We start from the raw sequence: 23,852 nt of genomic DNA on the forward strand, positions 1-23,852 counted from the left end.
ACGGAACAGAACAGTGACTTTGTTTTCCACCCTCCGAATTAGGGCACGTGGTCATTCATTCATACAGTCAACAAACATGCATTGAGTACTTATTCTAATGATGGGTGCTGAGGCTTCAGAGAAAATTATAATATCACATTGCCTTCTCCATCATAAAACTGAGGGGAAAGATTCATAATGAGTTGCAGGTGCAGTGTTAAAGCTCTAATAAAGGCTTTTTAATCTAATATGTGAATTTATATAAACATCCTTACATAGATAACACTATTAGTTAACATGTATTGAGTACTTGCTGTGCTCCAGATATTTGCTTTACATTTTCTGGTCCATTTAATCCTCATAATAACCTAGAGGTGGCTTTCTCCCCATTTTACAGAAGTGGAAACTGAGACACAAAAGGGACAAGTACCTTGCCCTAGGTTATGCAGCTAATCAAGAGAGGAGCCAGGACTCAAACCCAAGGCATCTGGCTTCAGAGATTCTATAACTACGTCACACTATTGCCCTCTACCTTTTGTTTAAAATTCATTGATTGAACCATTTTATTGAAAATAGTGACAGCCAACTCAGAAACTATATGTATTTGTTAATGGCATATTTGAATTGTGCACCAATACTGAGGCTGAAGCTCCCAGAAATCTGTGCTGTGTAATCACATGGATTTGCACAATAAATGGATAAATCGCCAAGTCTGATGGCAGGTGCTGAGCGATCAATGAATGATACCCATAATAAGCCATGGAGGATATCAGCTGACGGGCTTCATGTCTTTTTCCTGCATCCTAAGGAAATTTCTTCTATTCATGAAGGCAGCAGCCTGAGCAAGTAGTACCTGGGCATAGGATCCCCTGGGTTAGGGATGCTGCTCAAACCTCTTCCCATACAGGACCTCTGACCACTGAAAGGAACCAAGAAGGGGGAAGACAAAGGTTTTACCTGATCCTTCAAACCTTAGTGGAAAGGGCGGCAGAAGTGCCTGCTTCTCTAAGGCTGGGCCACAGGAAGAGGCTCCTTCCCTCGCCCCAAACTGTCAAGACCCTCCTGATTCAGGGCAGTTCTCCAGGCTGATGTCTCTGCTTATCTGGCACTCGCTGCTCCATTCACACACCCACCATCACCTTTGCCTGGAAACTCCTATTCATCCTTCAGGTCCCCACTTTAAGTGTCACCTCCTCCAAGAAGTCATCTCTGATCCTCCACCACTCATACCCCTAACCCAAAAGAACTTGAAATACTTTCACATTTTCCTTTATTGTTTTTATGGCAGTTTGTAATTAAATAACAATATTGAGTGCTTATTTAGCATTTACCTCCCCTTTGTGAGCTTCATCAGGGCAGAAACTAGATCTTTCTTGTCCACCAGTGTATCCCCATCCCCATAATACAGTGCCAACCACATGGCAGGGTCTCAAGATTTTCTTCACCTGGGTGTATATGTGGATGTTAAAATGAAAAGGCCAAACTAAAACCATCTCTTTTTTTCTTGTCCAGGAAAAAAAGGAAAGGAAACCTCTGCCACTCCAGTGGATCCTGAAGTTCCTGAGATTTCTCAATGCAAAACTGCACATACGGTATGCGGCTAGCTATACAGAGCTCGGGGAAGGGCCTCACCACTCCCTCGCCATCTAGTCTCCAGTGTTGGGTGGGGTCTGCCCTTCTGGGTTTTTTATTTCCTCCCAACACCTTGATGTCAGACTGTCTTTGACTTTAAGCTTCTTTTCCAGCAGTGAAGGGAGGCAGAAGAGTCCGAGAGCGTGGTTGGTACCTGTCCTCGCTGGTTTGCATGCAGAAACCTCTCATCACCACTCGGTGATGGGCTTGCCATCGGCTCCCAGAAGTTGAACCTGTAGCATGTGGGTGGGTGGGTGTCCTTCCAAAAGCTGGTGACCAGTCCACCAACTGCCATCAAAAATGAAGGGTGGTTATGAGACCTCTTATAACATCCTAAGTCCAGCTTCCAGAAACTGAGGGTGACCTTTTCCTCAGACATCACATTTTAAAATGTAATGGACTCTTTGATTTAAAAAAAAAAAAAAAAAGAAAATCTGGCAAGCAGTTAAAAATCCATTTTAATATTCCCAGCGCTTAGCCAGGAGAAGATGCAGACAGAATTGAAAAACAGCCTGAGTTTTTCTGTTGTTGTTGTTTTTCAAATGCCCGGATTAGAACATAATTCATCTTAAAATGACGGGAGGCCTCTTCGTGCACTTCACACTTTGAAATATTTTAGAAAATAGTATCCATTTTGGCAAGCCTCTTGCCATGCAAGAGACAACAGCAAATGCTTTTCTCCTTGAGTGTTAAAGTCTGTTGTGAATAAGATTATAAAAAATATATACTTTGCTCTTTTATTTTGCCTCTTGTCTGAAGATTTTGCTGTATCTCTGAAATTATTGATTCTTCTCAGATTCCTATTTAAGCAGCATTTGTTGTCCTACTTTTTAGAAAGGGGGATTGAAGCAGAGGTTTGGTAAAGCCACTTTCCTATTGTCTCAGAGAAAATCATTCACTCATTCATTCACTTATTCAAAGTAAACATATTTTGAGAACCAGCCATGTGACAGTCACTAACCAGACCTTAAAGATACATAAATGACTATCTCTCAGGCCCAGTCTCCAGATGTCTGGGGGAGGGGAGAGATACTCTAACAGACAATTATAATATCCCATGATAAGCACTGTGATGGCTAAAGGGGCTGCAAAGAATTGCCCCTCACCCAGCCTGGGGCTGTCAGAGAAGGCTTCCTGCAAGAAGTGAAATACAAGTGGGGTCTTGAAGGATGAATAGGAGCCCAACTCATTTAAGGCATAGGTGGCAAGAAGGGCTTTTACAACAGAGGAAACAGCATGTAATAGGCATAGGCATAAAACAGCTTCATTTTTTTTTTTTCTGGTTTTGTGGCTAGAGAAAAGGATGTATACATTGAAAAAAAAGAAGCAAGAACAAGAACTTGAATGATCTTATGGGCAACAAGGAATTTGGACTTCATTCTGACACAGTGGGACCAAAACAGTATAGCATGGATTAGTTAGTTAGTTAGCCAGCTAGTTACTTCTTACTTCCTCACTTACTAGGTTGAGACTAATTCAGGCCCATACATATCCCCCCATTCCCTGTCTTTAGTAGTCAGAGTGTTGAATTATCTGAAGAAACATGTAAATAGTTAAAGTCAATTGGTCAGATCCAAGGAGCCCCTTTTGAATTCCCTAAAAAATCATCCACCAAACTGTATGTAAATGTGCATTTATCTGGGTAGATTATCTAAAGTTTTCATTGGATTTCTAAAGTGGTCCAAAGCTCTAAAAAGTATAAGAATCACTACTCTATCTACTTTATAAAAACTTCCAGCTTTTTCCAAAATTGATTTTTATCAAAGCAGAATTCTTGTATATCCTCTTAAAATGCACTGGCTGCTGGTCATCGTATGAGTACAACTCCATACAGCATTATATTATTTCAAACAAGGCAATTCTTCACATTCCCCAGCAGCAGCTGAATCCATGTTTGTTAACAAATGCAAAACATGGCCTCTTTACTGAAATTACTTTTCTTTAGAGCAATGAGATTTCCACAGTTTATATGTGAGAAGTTTGAGACAAGGTAAAAAACTGGAAAAATTCAGGTATTTGGAAGTTGGGAGAAGCACAGACGGTATACAAAGCTAGAGGGCTGCTTCTACGACAAAGAAGTTAAGATTATTTGGACTGCAATTAACATAGCCAACTCTACCAACTGAATTGATCACAAGGATAGAGAAGCATATGTATATATCAGATCAAAGAGGAGATGCTCACTCCCTCTACATGGTAGGTGACAGATGTTTGACGTGGCTCTACTGAGACTCATTTGTCTATTCTAAAACATCTCTGTATTTTTTACTGGACATGGGGTTAGGACAACAGCATGAGCTAAGCATAACTCTACACCCTCATTCTAGTTTTGTGCCTGTCGTTAACTGTATGACCTTAGTAAGTCCCTTCCCCACTCTGGGCTCCAGCTTCCTTTGTTAAATGAACAGAACAGACAGAACTAAAGGTGTTTTATGATTCGTTACTATCAGCCCACAAGCCCAAGATAATATCATTATTATTTCAATCACTTTTTTGTCAAGAATCTCACACTCATGATCCAGAGATTCTCCCATCAAAACGTTGTCAGCATTGCCTGTGGATCCCACTAGTATAAAACATAGGAGGACATCATGGAAAGTCTTAGCCAGTTACCAGCGCTTTTGTGTGTGTGTGTGTGTGTTTGTGTGTGTGTAATCAGAAATGCAAACTGAATAAAAGCCACAATTTCATTCTTCTCTTAAAGAATAAAGAAGACACTCAACATAGTAGTCTATATCCAGCAAGTCTTGGCCAATATGGTCCTGTGGCACTAAGGACTTGAAACTCACTAGACGTGCAATAAACCTTGCTAGTTGTGTGTCCTCATCATCGGCCAAGAGATTGAGGAAGAATGTGTTGCCAGCAAGATGTTTGTGTTGTTTTCATAGAAAACTCCAGAAGAGGATTTGCAGCCAGAAAACCCTCCTGCTAAAACTTCAGCCCCCACATATCCCCTGAGCCCTTTGAAGTTGAGGCCAGTCTCACAGCCTTCTGTGAGTCCAGTGATGAAAAATGGGCCTGAAGAACATGAGACGTGGATCGACAGGTTCAGGAAGCTAGAAAATGCCCTCTACCTCTGCGATCTAAGTAATACAGGTGAGGTGTGCCTTGTACAGCCCACATGCCTTTCTATCTGTGTTGCAGGCTGAAAGCAGACACCTCCCTTTTTGTCACTTCTTAACAAATACAGTTTGTAAATAAATCGTGTGCCTGGCATGTGCTGAGCACAATCACAAAACACAAAGATGAATCAGACGTGAATCCCCCACCAGGGTGCTTGCAGTTTCTCTGACTCTGACCCACAGTTCAATCTTGTAATTCTCCTGATTGAAACCTTCAGCATGCCTGCTAACAGGCTGAACTCTAAACTCTTCAGCAAGGCAGAAGCTGGCCCCTGGCCACCCGACCAGCCTCTTCTCTTCCCGTTGTAATTCTCTCAGCATATCCTAGGCTGTCATATCATAAGTTCCTCAAACATGCCTTGCTTTCTTCTGTGGCTGTGCCTTTTCTAACCCTACGCCTTCCACCTGAGCTGTCTGCCTCTCCTCTACCTACCCTACCTGTGCCAACTCCTCACCTTGTCCATCTGGCTAATCAGTGCCTAACATCTGTTATGTTGGAACTCTAGCCCTGCTCCTCTGAGACTCCCACGATTTCCCCAGTCAGATCCAGGCCAACCTTCACCTGAACTCTCATCATCATATGCGATACACTGTATGTTTCTATTTGGGACTTACTATTATCTACCAGTAGACTATATTCCTTTTTTATCCTGAGCACCTTGCACAACTCTACTCAATCTTTTTTTTTTTTTTGAGGGAACAAATAAATGAATGAATGTAAAGAAATAACTAAATCCAAAATAGAAGGTGATAAATGCCATGAAAGTGTGCTATGTGAGCATTCAGAGAGAGGAGGCTTCCTTCCTAGCGAGGTGATCAGGGAAGGTTATGTTAGTGTGAAGCTGATCATTAAAGATAAAGTACAGTTTGTGTACAAGGGAATAAAATAGAGGGCCCTTTCTGGCAAAGGTGCAGGTTAGCCAAGCAAAGCATTATGTGTGAAGCTCAATACAAGGAATTTGGTTTGGATAGAATATAACGGCTATTAAGAAGAAGATTAAATGATAAAGGTGAAAATACAAGATGGGACCAGATCTAGGAAGACCTTCAATGACAGACCAAGGAAGGTGGATTTAGTTCAAAGACAGTGAGCAGCACTTTGAGCTTCTAAGCCGAAGAGTGGTATGATGAAGTTGTATTTCAGAAAGATCCTTGATGGCTGTGTGCAGGATGAAGGAGAAATTGAAAGCAGGAAAAGGGTAAAGGATACTGTTTTGTGTTCAAGTGAGAGAGAATGAAATGCAGAACTAGGTCAAGAAACTGTGGAATTGAAAAGAGGGAGCAGATACAAGAACACATACACTGAAATTGTTGAACTTAATTGTAGACTGTGGTCCATGAAGAGTTAGTGTTATATGTGGAGTCTAAAAACCTGGAACACACAGAAGTGGTGGCTGTCAGGGTAAATGGGGAGATGCTGCTCAAAGGGTGCAAACTTTCAGTTATAAGGTGAATAATAAGTTCCAGAGATTTAACGTACAGCATGATGACTTTTGTTAACAATGTAGTATTGTATACTTAAAAGTTGCTATGAGAGTAGGGCTTTAATGTTCTCACCGTAGTGACAGCAACAGCAAGATGGTAATTATTTAAGGTAAAGGATTGTTGATTAACTTTATTGTGGTAAACATTTCATAATATATATGTATATCAAATCATCACATTGTACACCTTAAACTTATGCAATGTTATATGTCCATTACATCACAATAAAAGTCAGTGTACACATTAGTACTTTCTAGAAGTAATCATGTAACAACACCAATGTCTTTTCATTCTCTCAGTGTTTTTGTTTCATTTTGCTTTGAATTTCCAATGCAACATAATTCTAGACCACATGAAGTAAAAAGACCCTACCATACCCCAGGACTTGTAATAGCTACACCAAAGAGAAGGGAAGATGAAAATTTTAAATGAAAAATTCATCCAGCTGAATGAGAAGCTCATGTATCAAACATATGCTATGAGCCCAGCACTGTGCTAGCAGCTGGACCAGGAGGGAGACCGGGGAGGATGAGACACGGTCTCTGGCCTCAAGGAACTTTTAGTTAAGACACAGAGACTGGAAATACCAATTCAATGCCAGTAAAACAAAACTTTTAAAGACAGAATAAAGTAAAGTGTTATAATTGAAGATACAAAATAGAGTTAAGAGTCCAAAGAAAGGAGAGAAGAGATGCAGAGAAGCTCCTGGTCTAACGTGGGCTGGGCATTCAGAGAGGGCTCCCTGCAAGAGAGAACCTGAGCTGAACCTGGAGGAGAGGCAGGCTTGGGACAGCTGGATCGGGCATTCCGGTTCGAAACCATCTTCTGCAAAGGCTTGAAGGTGAGAAGGAGTATGATGGGGAAGAGAGTGAGCAAGACAGCACTGGGGGTCATGCTGGATTGGACAGTGAAGTTGAGATCCTACTGTGAATCCTGAGGGTTAGGGTGAGGCTTAGTTCTCTACCCAGTATCCACCAAGGGTTCAACCAGAGAACACAGTGAAAACTGAGATGGATAATTTAGGAAACATACTGGGGGAAAAAACAAAGGAGATCAAAAGGTTACTGAAGTAACCACGAGTCTAAGTGTCCATGTCAGGACTGTGAGAGTGGTGAGGGGATGACAGACAAAAAAAAAAAAAAAAAAAAACCAAAAATCAAGTGGAGAGAAAAGACATTTCTAAAGAAACAAATGCTGAGTTGTGATGACAGATGATGGATCATAAACTTAGTTGCTAAGAGACTCCCCAAAGACCAGGATCTTTCTCATACTTCTGAACTATTCTGGGGGAAAAACAGTGTTTTGTTGACTTTGGGGCAGATTCCGGCAGATGTGAAATGCCTTTCTCATGGCCTTTTCACTATTTATGCCTGTTTTCTCTGTTTCTATGAAATTCATTCGTTCCTCAATAGCCAAAGAATGTGTCAGCCAGATCTGGAAACATCTACAACTGTCTGTAATGAGCAGAGAGGATTAACTGAGGTCATCTTGTTGGTTTATTAGCCCCAGCATTCGGCAGACCACCACGGCCCTCTCCAGACACTGAGCAGATGATCCCTACTTTGTGCACTGATGAATCAGATGAATTCTTTATTATGTGCAAGGAAATATGTAGGCCAGGGTGTTCTTCATCCAGGGTGAAGGCAGAGCATCCATCACCAAATTAGCATTTCTGGGAACCTGCTCTATGCTTATGCTTTAATGGGGGTTGTCAAGAAAATATCCTTGAGGAGGAAGAATAAGGAATGACTAAGAACAACTGGTCGTGTTTTTTAAAGAAAGATGGGTGGTTGGGATAAATGTTTGAGTGGCTGGTAGATTAGGAATTTTCCCAGTGAACTAAAGGCTAGATAGAAAACAGTGTCGAGTTCAAGGAGGCAGAATGCAATGGAAGTCCTCAAGGACCTTCTCTGCGTGGGTCTGGACTTGACTTACACTGCAGCACTAGCTCCTCACATCAGCCACATGCCAAAGGGATTAATGTCCTTATTTACAGAAGAGAAACCAAACTCCAATCAATAAAATATCAGCCCTTGGAAAGTTAGGGCATCATTCTAATCCAGTTCTGTCAGACTCCCCATTATACCAGTCTCCCAGGACATACCAGAAACAGCATGAGATTTTTCTTGTTGCTTTGTTTCTTTGTGTGTTTTTAACCAGAAGACTGAGATTCAAGTCCAGACCTCACCAACTGCTGAGCCCTGAAAACCAGTCACTTAACGTTCTCCAAGCCTCTTTCCTTGTCTATAAAATGGCACTGATAATAATGAAACATACCTCCCCGATTGGAAAGGGGTCCGGTGAGATTTAAAAGTTCTTCGTAAACTGTGAGATGAAGTGGAGAGTAAAGAGGGACTTCTTATTTCTTTCATTTTGGTTCTTGTGGGACAAAGATAGGCTTTCCAGCACTAAGATGCATGGTAAGCATTATTTTATGCAGCTGTCCTGGGCATCCCCTAATGACAGCTAATTTGACAGACAGATCTCAGTCAGGGGACTTTTGTCTGACACTAGGAATCCTCTACCAATAGTAAAGCTTAGAAGACGGAAGAAAAGCACCCCCCCCCCCCCAGTGGTGGTTCTTGAATGTATTTTTTAACATTACCTCTAATTTTTAATTAAAACATAAACTAAATTATATGTATATTTAATAACGTATTCTAATTAAAATATATTCTTATGCATTTTAAATAATGTTGATGATATAACTATTATAACCATCCTATAATAATACCTGCATTAATGAGTGCTTAAGAGTTCCAGGCACTGTGCTAAGCACTTATTATTGTACTAATTTTTACACAATTTCATTATCCCTATTTTGAAGTCAAGGAAACTGAGGCTCAAAAAGTTAAAGTACCTTCCTCAATCAGACACTTACTCCGAAGCCCAGGACTTATATTTCCAGAGGTAGAGCATGAGGAAATGTCTTGAGGGATCCAACCTAGACCAGATCAAGAGCAGCCACCCAGTCGAGAAAACTGCAAAGATGCAGTTGGCCAAGTCAAAGAAAGGTACTTCTGCGGAGGAAAGGACAAGCATTCTAACAGGAGAAATAGACAACAAACAAACCTGAATGGAAGAGACAATTTAAAAAGTGGACTGGATAGGATGGGATGGGGTGACATGGGATAGGATGGGGTGAGAATAAGGTGGGATGGGAAGGGAAAGGAAGGGGTGGATCAGGACACAATCAAATAGAACTGAATGGAATAAGTCACATTAGGACTCTGCTGTCTGTAGTCCACCGCTAAGAACACATTAGAGAGTATCTCAAAGGGGACCATCACACTCAGCCGTCCTCACACATTTAAATACAGACAGAGCTTAAACAGAGACGAAAGGTGTCCACTAGAGCCCAGCTCTAATAAACTGGCCGTGACTCTACAAAATGGCCCGGGGACCACTCCCTCTGGATTCTTTGAGAAAGAATTTCACAATCATTATTACAGTCTGTACAAGGACAGGAGGATAGAAAAGCAACATAGAAGAGATGGGACTTTCACCCCTGCAAAAGATACGGTGTAGCGTAGACCAATTCAAGGAAAATATATGGGAGACAATCTGAGCCCTAACTTGAAACAGTCTCTTCCCCCTTGTTCTATAATGCAGCCTAGTGGTTAAATGCATGGACCAGAACAACCTTGGGCAAGTGACTTACCATCTCTATGCCTCAGTTTCTCCCTCTGTAAAATTCATTGTTGTGAGGATTCAGTGAGTTAATACAGATAAAATGTTTGGGGGCAGGTGCCTGAGACATTGTATATGTTATTGTTGTTGCACTCTGGTTAATTTTCTGCATCTCTTATCACCCCAACTGGTTGAGGATCTTCCTAAGGTAACATACGGCTTCTCGAAATCCTCTATATTTCCAGGCACAGTATTTAACATACATAAGCTTATAATTAGGGGCTTATGAATGAGTTATTTATCTTTGCTGACATCATGTTCTACACTTAAACTCCTCTTCAATTATCAAAATCCACTTAACCTTGGCGTGGAAAACATATTGGCACTGGAACATGAAACATGTGGGTACCGGAGTATATTGTCTGATGACATTTACCACCATCTCTATTACACAGAGTTAAGACTCTGAGCCACAAGAAGTTAGATGATTTACCTGTGATCACACAGCTAGCTGGAGGGAGTCACAGTAAACACATGTCCAGAAATGCATAAAAATGAGCTGTTTAAATCCTGCATGTTTAGGAACATGTTTGGATACCGCAATAAGATAAAAATAAAGCAGAGCAATTAGGAATTGTTTTTAGCAGGCAGGTGCGCCCACCATTTTCAAAACTTGGCCTTTTAAAGTTTTATGGCTGCAAAGAAGAGCTGAAATTGCTGGAGAATATATCTACGGATTTTATTGGGCTCTGTTTCCTCTTCCCAAAATCACTCTCAAATTTCTAATTTCTCCCGACATCTATGATGCATAGTCAGGACTGTAAATCTCTTTTTTAGGGTGCCAAGTGGTTTTCAAGAAGCTTAAAATTACAAAGTATTAGCACTTACTTTTTGCTCAGAAGTCATTCAGGATAATATATTTTCCTCTTTTTTTTCCCCCCTCCATCCTCTTTTAAAAAACTCCCACCCACCCAACCCGATGACAGGAGTTCTGGAGAAGGAACGGGCCAGACGCCTCATTCACAACTACAATCTCATTTACAACCTGTCCCTGAGCCCTCGGAAAATCGACCAAGCCTTGCGGAGGTTCCGTGCGGGAGGAAACACGCTCTTGGAGCCAGCGCTTCGGTACTTAAAGGAGCTATGATAACAAGCCCATATTGTGAGAGCAGATGTTCCCTTTATCTCGCTTTTTACCCAGACACGTGTTTCTCCCCAGCTCGCGTGCAGTGGTGGAGGCGCTGTCAGAGCGGGGCCGGTGTAGCTATCGCAGGCACTTTGAATTTGGACTTGGTTCCTGGCTATGATGCCCACTCATGAGCAGCTCAAAGTGATCCGAGAAAACCAGGTTTTCTCTTCTGAGGTGGCAAGGACCCAATCTCTTAAAATCCCCTTCTATTCTTATAAAGCTGATTATGAATATTCCATGATTCTTTTTTTTTCCTTATATTGCTGATCAAACTGTGTTTTTGCAAACCCTGCAATTCCATATAGTAAAAAACATGCTAGGTGTTGTCAGCTCCTAAAAATAGACACATAACAGACCTAAATACATCTTCTTTGGATTCGTAAGTCAGCCCCTTTCCTCTAGTCACTATTCTAGGATTTCCACATTGTAAGACAAATAGAAGTATTAATAATATATTATCTTAATACTAAGCAGTAGAAGCAGAATTTCAAATAAGATTTTCTAAGCAAGTCCAATATCTTCCCTAGTAAAAAACTGCATGATATTACACTGTCCCCAGGGATATTTCCCAGAGTATTGGATACAAGTTTTGAGGAGGGACGCCTGGGACAAAGGATTCTGGAAATAGGTAACATCGTTTGAGCTCTGTCTGGCAGGAAAATCAAGCAGAACTTTCTCATGGTTCCCATAGTTCTTCTGTTCTTAACATCCACCCCCTGCAACTTGCATCTCCCACACGATACACACACTTAATGCACATCATACAGCCCAGGCAGTGTAAGCTCATTGAAGGAAGAAGCCCAGGGCTTCAGAGACAAAAGTGCTCCCGGGACCATCATTAATGCTGAGGGACTTGTATCCTGATTTTCAAATCTGTGTGGGAGACAGGATGAAGGAATCAGGTCAAAGGAAAAAGCACACAGAAAGGTCCCTGAGCATTTGCTTTTATCCATTTTATGTAGTGGGATGTCTCATAAAATCTTATGAATTAGACCTTAAGAACAAAATAATTTGAATCCACTAACAGAAATTATCTCAAAGGACCTTCTAGTCTGACTTGCTCTAGTTTTTAGAATCCTTGAGTTGCCCAGAAAAAAAAAAAAAAGCCTTTGGAGGCAGACTGACAACCTCCCGAATGTTCCAGAACCCTCCGACTTGCTAGCTACCTTTCAGGGCAGAGAAGTAAGCCAACATGGATTTCCCATGCTACCAAAATGCCAAATGGGGAAAGTTAGAATATGAGATCAGACAATTTAATATGCATTGGGCAACCACTGTGTGCTGGGGACTTGATATCTTTTGTTTCATCTAACTGTGACAACTCAAGGCAGCAGGTTGTACAGCTCCATTTCACAGATGGGGAAACAGAGGCTTAGAGAAGAGAAGCAGAAGAAAACTCATGGCCTGTGCCTGTTGATAATTGGCCAGAGGGACAGAACCTTCTGAAAAGCATTGGGCACATGATACTCAAGAATGCCCTACTACTGGAGCAGGCATCGGGATGAAGAGAGGCTCTAAACATGGAGCTGCAGTAATTAGACTCAGTCTTGAGGTCCTGAAGGGCGGTGATGTTACCTTGCCCAGTTCTTTGTGCCCAGCATCTAGTAAAGCTCCTGAAAAGCAGCCTCAGCACCTACCAACTTGCACAACTGGAAGGGGCTCCACCAACACAGAATAAAGTGTGACAGGATCCCCCAACACCATGGGACCCAGGTCGTGCGTGCCCTATACTCCTGCGGTGCTGGCTGAGTGAATGCTTCTATAACTGGGGTAGCCATGGCCAGATCTGGACCCACAGTCACCCCCTAACCATGACCACCCACCCTTCAGCAGAGAGCAGAGAAAGAATAAGCTTTAAAACCAGCCAAAATCCAGCTCCAGCCCTCCAGCCTTGGCAAATGTTTGACCTCCCTGAGCTTCAGTCCCTCCAGGTGTAAAACGGGAGCAGTACTTTTCAGGGGAGTGTTATGAACACTGCAAACCATGCCACTGGGACAGTTCCTTGCACGCAGTAGAGACAGGCCTTGCTTAATTCCCTTCCTTAGCTGTTGAGCCTCGGGAAGTTTGAACAGTGGTCCGTGTGACACAGCATATGGAGGTGAGGCTACTGCTACAGCAAAAACAAATTTTGAGCTATCTCTGCCTTCTAGAGCCAAGCGACAACTGCTCTTGGATCATCTGCCATCTGAAATTCTCCACTGCTTTACCCCAGGATACGTGTGTTTTGGGGGGGGGGTGCAGACAGGGGCAGGAGAGGGGGTGTATTTGCAAGACCTGCACTTGCTGAAGTAAATTCTCATTAGATTTGCTCTAAGTAAGCTTTTTTAAAAAATGAAAATTCAACCTAAGTCCTAGAGAACTGCTTGGGTTATCTAGGTGACAACGTGACAGCAGAGGTTAAACAAGGCCTGGCTGTGAAGCAAACCACAGGACACAAACAGCAAAATGCTGTGAGGTCACTGTGCTTCAGAATATTCCTTATGACCTCTATGCTAGGCCATCCCTGTGATTTGCTCATGAAAAACCTGTTACCTTTTGCCCTTCTTTTCTCAGACCAGTGGTGTTTCGTATATTCCCTATGGCTGTATCACCGTGAATTTCTAATAAACGCTGGGTAGAGGAAGTCTAGTGTCTGTGGTCTTGAATTTTCTAAATGGGTGTCTATATGAAGTAGACTGATTAACCTACAGGATGCCCTGGAGGGACTTGGTCTCAACTGTGTCTGCCCCAACTGTCCAAAAACCTCAGCCTCTAAAGATGGAAAGAGCACTGAAGACATGAAAGAGGCTGGATCTCACCATATGGGCAGAATTTTTTTCAAGACATGTGACCCTGAGCAATTCACTACCTCCCCCTAGAGTCACACGTATTGAAGGAGATAATGTGTGCAAATTGCCCGGCCTACACCTAGCACACAGACCTGCTCCATCAGGGGAAACTGGTTTTCTCTTTTACTCTTACACAGTATTTCCTTTTACCATATTCAATGGGCCAAATTATTGTGCACACTTTCCAGGTATAGACGCCTTATAAGCAAACATTTAGCTCACTAACTGTGTGATCCTGGAGGGCAGAGACCAGGTGCTCCAAGTTTCTACTCTTCATTCTCTTGCCTCCCCTTACTGCTTACCATAACCCAACCAGGTTGGCATTACTATGCCCATTGTACAGATGAGACACTGAGACTCAGAGTAGTAAGTGTACTCCCCTAAGGACTAACAGCTAGTGAGGGGCTGAATCAGGACTAGAACCCAGTACACAACCTGCAGGGCACAGTTAGAGAAAACAACCCACAGAATTCCCTTTAGTGTGTGTAGCCTGGCTCCCCAGCAAGTCTAGTGGTCACGCCAAGCTACGGCCAAGGTTGTCTTCTTCCTTGTCCCAGCACGGAGCCCAGATTCACCATCAAATGGGCACCTGGTGCCCCCATATGAACATCTGGAAAACCCAGCAGCATTCTGCCTTCTTCTAGTCCTCCCAGCTCATCACCGCCTTCTGGGGATGAGAATAAAGGAGGACACGTCAGCACAAGCAGCAGCGCTGCTGCACAGATCACGCCACCCGGAGAGTTTGCTAAGTGCTCACTGACTCCTCAGAGGAATTTCCCAAAATCATTAAGAGAAACAATAACGGGGTTTGATATTCTAACTGGGATCAGAAATTGGACAGCTTGGAGCTGGTCGGAGAACTGGATGGCTCTGAAAACAAACGCTCGCCTTTCTGCTCCCCCTCTTCTCACTCCCTCTCTTGTGAGAGCCTTTCAGCTCTGGTTCCAGCACTCCTTAGCAACAAAGGCGGGGTTCCCAGAGCCGGTGCCTCTGGAATGCCAGCCGTTCCCCTCATTAGCATTCAGGGCCCCTCATCCGCCGGCACAGTTGGCCACAGGACTGTGTAAGAGGCAAAGTGGCTTGGGGGAGGCCCAGCATTCAGTGTGGCTTGTTGGGACATGGGAAGCCTCCACAAAGAGTTTCCAAACAAAAGGCATCAATATTATTTGTGGAGCCATCAGCCTGCCGGCGACACAATATGGCCCTGGCTCAGCCGCAAGCTCCCTCCCCAGGTTCTGTGTGACGGCATGGTGGAATCTCCCCAGACATGTCTTGGCTCTGATGCCAGCACGTTGGAAGGTCTCCCTCTTCCTCCCACTCTGTGCTGTCCAGTCTCTCCTCAGACTCAGTTTATCCAGGTCCGGCAATGGGTGGACTCTAAGTGGCAGAGAGAGTGCCCAGGGGAGGTGGGGTGACAGAGGGTAAGTGGTCAGATGGTGGGACAATCATGAACAGATGGTGCTGCTGGGAATGGATTCCAGACAAATGTACAAGCAGACTGAGCTCTGACAAAGACTTGTCTGGTGGAGAGCAACTGGCGCCTTGTACGAAGCCCCTGCTCAAAGCACACATCCTGCTCTCCCACACAGTCTTCCACAGTTCCATGAGCTTCTGTCTCTGGAATTCCAAAACGTTCATCAGTAGGCAAGTCCCGGGGAAAGTCCAGCCAGCAAAGCTGCTTCTCCACATTCTCGTAGAACCAGCCCTAAGCAGTGTTCCCTTCAGCCTCCTCATATGTGAACACTTTCAGGGATGTGGATCACTACTTGTCATCTTTTGCTCCCCAGACAGTTCCAATTTGTTCTTCTAAAATTGGTTACACTTTTAATTCCTTTTCTGTCCTCCCTTGGGGCCAAAGAGAATGTAAAGTTTGCTCAGTCTTTACAACAACTGAACCACCGCTGTGCCTGGCCTTCTAGGCATCAGAGACTAAGAAGAAGAGGAAGAGAAGGAGAACAAGGAGAAGAAGGACATGGAGGAGGAGGAGGGGGACGAAGGGGACGTGGAGGGGGAGGGGAGGGGGACAAAGGGGACGTGGAGGGGAGGGGGAGAGGAGGGGGAGGCGGACGAAGGGGACATAGGGGAGGGGAAGGGGAGGGGGAGGGGGCGAAGGGGAGGTGGAGGAGGTGGACAAAGAAGATGTGGAGGAAGAGGAGGGTGTGGAGGGGGAGGAGAGGAAGAAGAAGAGGGAGGGGGAAGAGAAGGAAGAAAAAAACTTTGCTTCTTTCCTTGGTAACTGACTCAGGTTGGGGAGGGGCTCTGGAAGAAGGAGAAAACTGGGGGAAACAGATGTGTAAACAGGTGTATTAGCTTGCTAGGACTGTCAGCTGGGAGGCTTAAACAACAGAAATGTACCACCTCACGGTTCTGGAGGCTAAAAGTCCAAAATCAAGGTGTCTGTAGCGCTGGTCCCTCTCTGTTCCAAAATTTTGTAAGGACATGTCATATTAAATTAGAGGCCACCATAATGACCTCATTTTAACTTGATTGCCTCTATAAAATCCCCAGTTCCTAATAAAGTCACATTCTGAGGTACTAGGGGTTAGGGCTCCAACACGTCTTTTATGTGGGGATGCAATTCAACCCACAATTGCAAGCAAATAAGTAATTGTATGTGTGACAAACACTTTCTTAGACTTCTCCTGGGAATAAGGAAGGCAAACAGAGGGAGTAATTGTTCCACTTGAGTGGATCAGTGAGTGCTTCCTAGAGGAGAAGACACTTGTGCTCACCTCGGGATGTTGAGTGGGATTTTTCCAGGTGAGTAAAGGGTGATGATCTTTCCAGGAAAAGGAAGATAATATGCAAACCACATTGAATCTCTTTTCCATCTGATGGTTTTTCAGGTTTCACCATTTACTCTGGTCAATAAAGATGGGTAGAAGGAACACACACTCCTAACAGTACCTTTAAGAGACATCGTGTGGTTCTTCCACGTTCTCAATTTCTTCTACCACAAACTAGCAAGCTCTCTCAGAGCAGCCTGGGATCTGGAGCAAAGGCAACATGGAGAAGAATGGAAATCATAGCACAGACATTATCGTGGATGTAAAACATAAACAAAAATCAGTCTTGGATCATGAACAAAAATTAAGCCACTAAGAATTTGGGACTGTTTGTTATCGTGACAGAACTTGGCTAAGCTCATATAGATGCCCTTGCAAGTGAGAGGAAGTGGAACATAGTTCTCTCAGTAGCCCTTGGAACTATGCAGGGTAAAGCTGCATACCCAGATTCTCTGAACTTTCTGTCTCAGTCACAGAGACTTTGTTTTGGACACTATGGTGGAGACAGCTTGCTGTCCATCAAAATCTTGACTTCCTCTTCCACTGTGGGGAGTTAAAGGTAGAAAGTAGCTGCCCAGCAGAGGTTCCATTCACCAGCACTCCTTGCATTGAGCCACGGCTTTCTGACTATTTCTCACCAGAATAATGTAAACTGAAGTCATATGTGTCTCTTCTTGGCCAGATGTTTAAAGGAGCAGCTGGGCCTTCTCCACTATCTCTTTGCCCATCCACCATGCTTCTTTTTTTTTTTTTTTAAACCAGTTCAGCTTTTAATATGTAAAAATTTCAGGGAAGTTACAGAGGAGGAAAATGTTGGGGTCCAGAGTAGGCTGCCCCAAAATGTGCCCGATAGATTATGTTGAGTGAAAATGACTTCAAACCTGGCCAAGGGGGAGGGAATAGCACAGGGGTAGAGCGCATGCCTAGTGTTGACTGAAACAAATGCACAGCCTAAAAGTTGAGAGGTATGTTTTATTTGGCGGGAGGACTCGAGCCGGGATGACAGCCTCTCAGATCACTCTGAGGTGCTGCTCCAAAGAGGGAGGGGAGGAGCTAGGATATATAGGAGCTTTACAACAAAGACTAGGTAGTTGGAACAATAAAAGATTGCTTGTTATCTAAAGAAAACCTGACATCTCAAGTTAAAGAATTTAGTGCTTTTCTATGTATGGGAGGAAGCAAACATTTGGGCTCATTGAATTCATTCCTTTGACAGGCACTTAGCTCTCTAGGGCCAGCATCCTGTCCTTTCTTATTCTGAGTCCCCTCAGAGGGCACCATTATGAGTGGCTGCGGAGGCTGGGCTGCAGGTTTGTCTTCACTGGGGGGTGGCAGCAGCAGCTGATGACTTGATGGTTTCAGCATTCTTTGTTTACTGATATAGTTTGCAGTATTTTTCGTTCACACTAGAAAGCACAAAGTCCTGGGTTCAATACCCAGTACCTCCATTAAAAACAAAGAAATAAAATCTAATTCCCTTCCCTGCACCAAAAAAAAAATATATATATATATATATACATATATATATATACACACACACACACACATACATACATATATATATATAGTGCTGTATGTCAACTATGTCTCAATAAAACTGGAAGGAAAAAACAAAAGAATGATTAAAAAAAAAAAAGAACTGACCACGGCAAGAGGGACACTCTGGCCCTCCTTTCTCCCTCCTTGAAAGCAGGGGGGAAAAAGTCTCCAATCCCAGAGGAATATGTCAAGTCAGAGGTCCGCTTCCATGCCCCTCCATGATTCTCAAACGGTTTAGCGGGGTTTCCCGGGTTAGGAAAAGAAGGGGACTCCTTTTGCCTGAGACAAGGCAAGTTCCTCACCCTCCCTCCCCGCTCCATCCGTGCAGTTGGGAAGGGGTGGCCTAAGGGTGGGGAAACTGAAACCAAAAAACAAAAACCATTCAATGGAGAGGAGCTCGAGGCCAGATCAAAGGCTCCGACCTGAGCAGGGAGCTTTCTGCATTTGAATGAAGCGACTGAATGAGGCCCTGCTGAATGGATTCTCCTGACCTCCCCTCCCCCGCTTCCAGGCCGCAGTCCAGTCAATTTGGGAGGACAGGTGAAGGGTTGGCGAGTGGAGGCTGGGGCCAGGAGGGGGAGCAGGGGCAGGACTAAAGGTCGCCGTAGCTGCTCCCACCATGCTCTTAATGATTAAAGTCCTTCTGCTTCTTAATCAAAATAACAATGACGTATTACCTCACACCTGTCAGAATGGCCATCATTAAAAAAATCTACAAATAATAAATGCTGGAGAGGGTGGGGAGAGAAGGGAACCCTCCTACACTGTTGGTGAGAACATAAATTGGTGCAGTCACTGTGAAGAATGGTATGGAGATTACTCTAAAAATTAAAAAAGAGTTGCCATATGATCCATCCATCCCACTCCTGGGCATATATCTGGGAAAGACGAAAACTCTAATTTGAAAAGATACATGCACCCTGATGCTCATGACAGCACTATTTACAACAGCCCAGAACAGACATGGCAACAGTCCAAGTACCCATCAACAATTGATTGGTTCAAGAAGATGTGGCATATAAACACAATGGAATACTACTCAGACATAAAAAAGAATGAAATATTGCCATTTGCAGCAACAGGGATGGACCTAGAGACCATCATACTAAGTGAAGTCAGATAAAGACAAATATTTTATAATACCACTTTTATGTGGAATCTAAAAAAAATACAAACAAATCTATATACAAAACAGAAACAGACCCACAGACATAGGAAACAAACAAATGGTTACCAAAGGGGAAAGGAGGGGAGGGATAAATTAGGAGTATGGGATTAACAGATGCAAACTACTATACATAAAATAGAGAAGCAATGACAATTTACTGTTTAGCAAAGGGAACTATATTCAATATCTAACATAACCTACGATGGAAAATAATCTGAATATATATATAAATATAAATATATATAACTGAATCACTTGCTGTACACCTGAGACTAACACAATAATTTAAATCAACTATACTTTGGTAATTAAAAAATTTCTGCTTCTTTACTGACTTTCTGATACCTGCAGGTCTGTGTTCATCAGACAGTGTTTCCTGGAACACCAAGAAGTGGCACTCCTCCAGACAGGTGTTCCACATGCAAGTAAGTTTGGGAAGCACCCTAGGCTATCTCTCTTCCTCCTTGGTGAGTCTAAATGCCTAACGCACGTGCAATTAAAACAAAACAAATTCTCTTACTATTCAATCCAAACTTATTTGACCAAAATACTTTTTATTTTCAAATGGTATTTTAACATTCCTCCGAGCTAGTGTTCTATGCAAGATACTAAGAAATTCTGTCCTACATGAAGTGCCATCACCTTACATCTTACAAGCCATCTGCCAGACCTATTTATTCAGCAAATACATATGAAGCATATACAACATTCCAAGCCCTGCACTGACAAAGTGTCAGAGCCTTGAATAGAGCATTTCTCTGGAGGTTATCAAATAAATACTTTTGAATAAATAAAAAAGAGTTGCAAAACTACATGCTAATTAAATGGCTGTCCGTTATCCACCAAATAAATCCAGCTGTGGCCTGCCTAATACCTTGCTACAAATGAGCATTTCACTGCATTCCTATGTCTCACCACTGCCCAACTCTCCTGTCTCATTTGCCACTATTTCCCCATCTTTACTTCAGCCACATGGACCACTCACTGCTTCCTAAAGATATTTTGCATGTTTGTATTTTCTTGCCTCTCAACAGGCAGTCTCCTCCTTTCGTAATACCCTTTTCATCCACTTTTAATCACTGACTGCCTTTTTAGCCATCAAGATCAAAATTGTATGTCCCTTACTGTATAAAACTTTCCATAACTCAGACCCTGACCTACACCCTCCATCCTTAACCTCCATATGTGCCCACCTCTGAATAAACAGCCCATCCCACATAAGCCATTTGCAACCTCAGAACACTTCCACCCAGGCTGACCTTGGGTAATAATACTTCCTACCCCTTAATGACCCATGGCATCACCTGCCCTCATAGTCAGCACGTGGAGGGGAGGGCGAAGGAACTCAAAGGCAGGCGGGAAAGGTATTCTGTTCCCCTTGGGCTCCAAGAGTGGGATGAGGAATGAGGGAAGATATAGGGAGAAGGATTTTGGTTCAACCTGAGAGAAAAGCTGTGCTAGCCATCAGAACAGTGAAGGGGGCTGCTCTATAAGGTTGGTAGTTTTCTGTCCTCAGGAGAACGCAAGATAGATGGAAACCCATCAGAAATGGGAAAGATGAGTGGTTCCTCCCAAGTGCAGGACATTATGAATGACAGAATAGTTGGGTTATGAAGCGTCTGAGAGGTTGCCAGGTTTTGGCCACCTTATCCCAATGGCAGATCAAGAGAAAAAATGTACCTCCAACCCTAAACTTGATTCGACTCCTCTGCTCTTTGTAACCAGCATCACACTTGTAATCACATCAGTATCTTTCTCAGCTGACTTGAGGTCCAGAAGGCCTGGTCTAATGAGCCCCCTGCTATTTCTCAGGCAGACCCAGAACAAACTCCTGGGCAAGGTGGGAGCTTCCAGAGCCTGAGATCCAACCTACACCTGCCTCTGGAAAGAACATCTGGGGCTCATTATTCCCCCACCTGCTGGACAGATTGGTTTCTGACCAGGTCATCTGGTCAACCAGATGGGCTGTGCATTGTCTGGGGCCCATGTATGTCCTCAGAACTAAACGCAGGGATGGGTCAGGGGTGGAGCAGAACGCAAGAAGAGTGGTGAGCATTTTGCGGTGGAGGATTCTGAGACTCAGAGAAGTTCTGTGACTTCGCTAAGGGTGCAGGAGGAGTTGGAGACAGAGACGACAATTCTGCTCTTCCTCGGCACAGTTCTTAGTGGCCGTTGCCTGCCAGACCTGCCAGTCCTCCTCCATCCTGGTTTACCATCCCGCTGCCAGCAGCTGAACTGCCCCGTCCCAGGAGCCTGCCTGGCAGGGTGCAAGGAACTGTGTTTCCACCCACACTGGTGCAGCAGCTTGGGATCTGTTTTCCTGCTGCCGAGATTCCCTGAGCCCAAGAGAAGGAGGAGACTCTCAGTAGTGAACACACGCTGTGGGCCAGGAACTGCAGTCTCACCTAATACTCACGGCAGCCTTCAGAGGTGGGAGTCATTTCCACCTGATGAGCAAAGAGCAGAGGCTCAGAGGCTCAGAGGCTCAGCAGGGGAGCGGTAGGGTCATGATAGAAACAGACCTTTCCAGCCCCAGGGCCTGTGTTATGCCCCATTCTGCGCTGCTGACAGGGGTCAGTCGCCTGGGTGCTGCTTCCCTCTGGGGCTTCTTATTACCCGGATCTCTTGTGTCCAGGGAGGGAAAAGAGGAGCCCAGCCCTGTACAGTTCTCTCCTTTTCATCTAACAAGTATTTACTGAACACCTACTGTGGTCAGGCCTCGGTAAACAGTGTGAATGGGTTTCCCAAAGTATTTCTAGACATCTAAGCAATGCTTATGCCCAAATAACACTGGCTAACCTGGACTTCCTTCCTTCCAATACAGACCCTTGCCTGGAATTATTCCATTGGTAGCTTCTCTCCCTGGCCCTTAATGGGTCAGAAAATGCATGTCCACTCCCATTGACCTATCTCCCAGCTCAATCCTTCCCACTCAGAAACAGCACTCAGGTGACACTGTGGTTTCCCACAGCCTTCTCTGGGATTTTGATGAGGCATTATATGGGTAATTTAGTTATTTGTTGATCTGAAGCCATTATGAATACCACAGATATAGACACATGGATGCTTTAGCAGGAAGCATTTGTCACTCTTATCCCCCCATCCATTCATTTCTTTACTCGTCAGTTCGACAAACACCTCGCTGTGCTTGGCGCTGTGCTGGGTTATCAGGCATACAGAGGTGAGGAAGGCAGGACTCATCATGTGACAGTGACACTAGGCACTAGAGCTGTTGAGGACAACAGACAAGAAGTGCTATGTGAGAGGAGAGCCTGGAGTACTCAGCCACAACAGAGGGGTACTCAGCTCAGCCTGGTGACAGGCGTCACTGCCATCAGGGAAGGCCTCCTAGAATATTTATGACTGAGCTGAGTCCCGGCAGAGGAGAAGCAATTGGCCAAAACAGGGACAGGAGCGGGCTACTTGGGTGGCAATGCTGAGTTTTCTGGGCAAGCAAAATGAGCAAAGCCCCTGAGACACGAACCCCTCTGTTCTGGGAACTGGGAACTGTGATTACATACACCTGAAGCATCACGCTCCAAGTGAGAGAGAAGCAGGCAAAGCTGGAGAAGGTAGGGTCAGATCCTGAAGGCCCTGGAAGCCCAGCTTAGACTCCACACAGAGGGCAAAGAGCTGTGACGAGATCAGGTGAATGTTTCGATTGCTCAGGGGCCATTTCGGGGAAAGCTCCGACACACGAGAACAGAAGCAGGAAAAACTCTTCCATACTATTGTGTCACTTGGGTACATCCCTTAATATCATTGAATTTCAGGTTCTTCATCCATAAAGTAAGCTTAAGGTCCCTATTTTGTAGTATCATCATAAGGGCTGGATATAAGGAATGGAAAACACCACATACGGAGTCTAACACTACGCAGGTCTCATGAAACGGCAGCTATACATTTCATAATGTTCATGCTCTGTAATAACTTTATGACAAGGACAAAGGACCCTGCAATGAGAACAGCGTTTCTTAGGAAAGGCATGAGGGGTAATGCTACCAGCTGAACAGCTTCAAGGGAGTCACTGACATGGATGCACACATAAGTGAACAATTTGTGTGTTTGGACCATTTTTTAAAAAGCTTCATTATTATCCCTGCTCCCTGCCCCACAGTGATGCTGGTAGTCACAGTGCATTAGTTAATTTCATGGCCCTGGTTTGAATTTTACAATATTTCATCCTCCTAATTCAAAATATTCAATCCAAGTGGTTCCAACTTCACTAATAAATAATTCCTGTTGGAAAATGGAGTTTTCCCATCTGCCCAGCCCATTTTCCATCTGTTCCTCCGAGCTCAGGGTAGGATGGAGGTGGGTCTTGAGGCCCAGTTGATTAGTCCTGATTTAAGAAGGAATGGCTTTCTCCCAGATGGATTGTGCATTAGCGTTAAAGATTAGTTTCCGCTGTTCTTAGTTACTATGTTGGGAGACAGTCTTAGAGATCTGGAAGTGGATCAAAAAGTCCATGCTAGACAGGAGGAAGGAGAGAAA

The 23,852-nt window shown here is 43.9% G+C and overlaps 1 protein-coding gene across 1 annotated transcript in view; it reads left to right on the plus strand.

The window, feature by feature from the left end:
* The window catches only part of C14H1orf87 (chromosome 14 C1orf87 homolog), a 63,697-nt gene extending 52,471 nt beyond the window's left edge, over nucleotides 1-11,226 (plus strand). The window contains exons 9-11 of the mRNA XM_064493527.1: nucleotides 1,501-1,571; nucleotides 4,500-4,707; nucleotides 10,835-11,226. Coding sequence (XP_064349597.1) covers nucleotides 1,501-1,571; nucleotides 4,500-4,707; nucleotides 10,835-10,995 — 440 coding nt within the window. The 3' untranslated portion in view covers nucleotides 10,996-11,226. The remainder of the gene's footprint in view (nucleotides 1-1,500; nucleotides 1,572-4,499; nucleotides 4,708-10,834) is intronic.
* The last annotated feature ends 12,626 nt before the right edge of the window (nucleotides 11,227-23,852 follow it).

This window comes from Camelus dromedarius, chromosome 14, assembly GCF_036321535.1.
Source record: "Camelus dromedarius isolate mCamDro1 chromosome 14, mCamDro1.pat, whole genome shotgun sequence".
NCBI lineage: Eukaryota > Metazoa > Chordata > Mammalia > Artiodactyla > Camelidae > Camelus > Camelus dromedarius.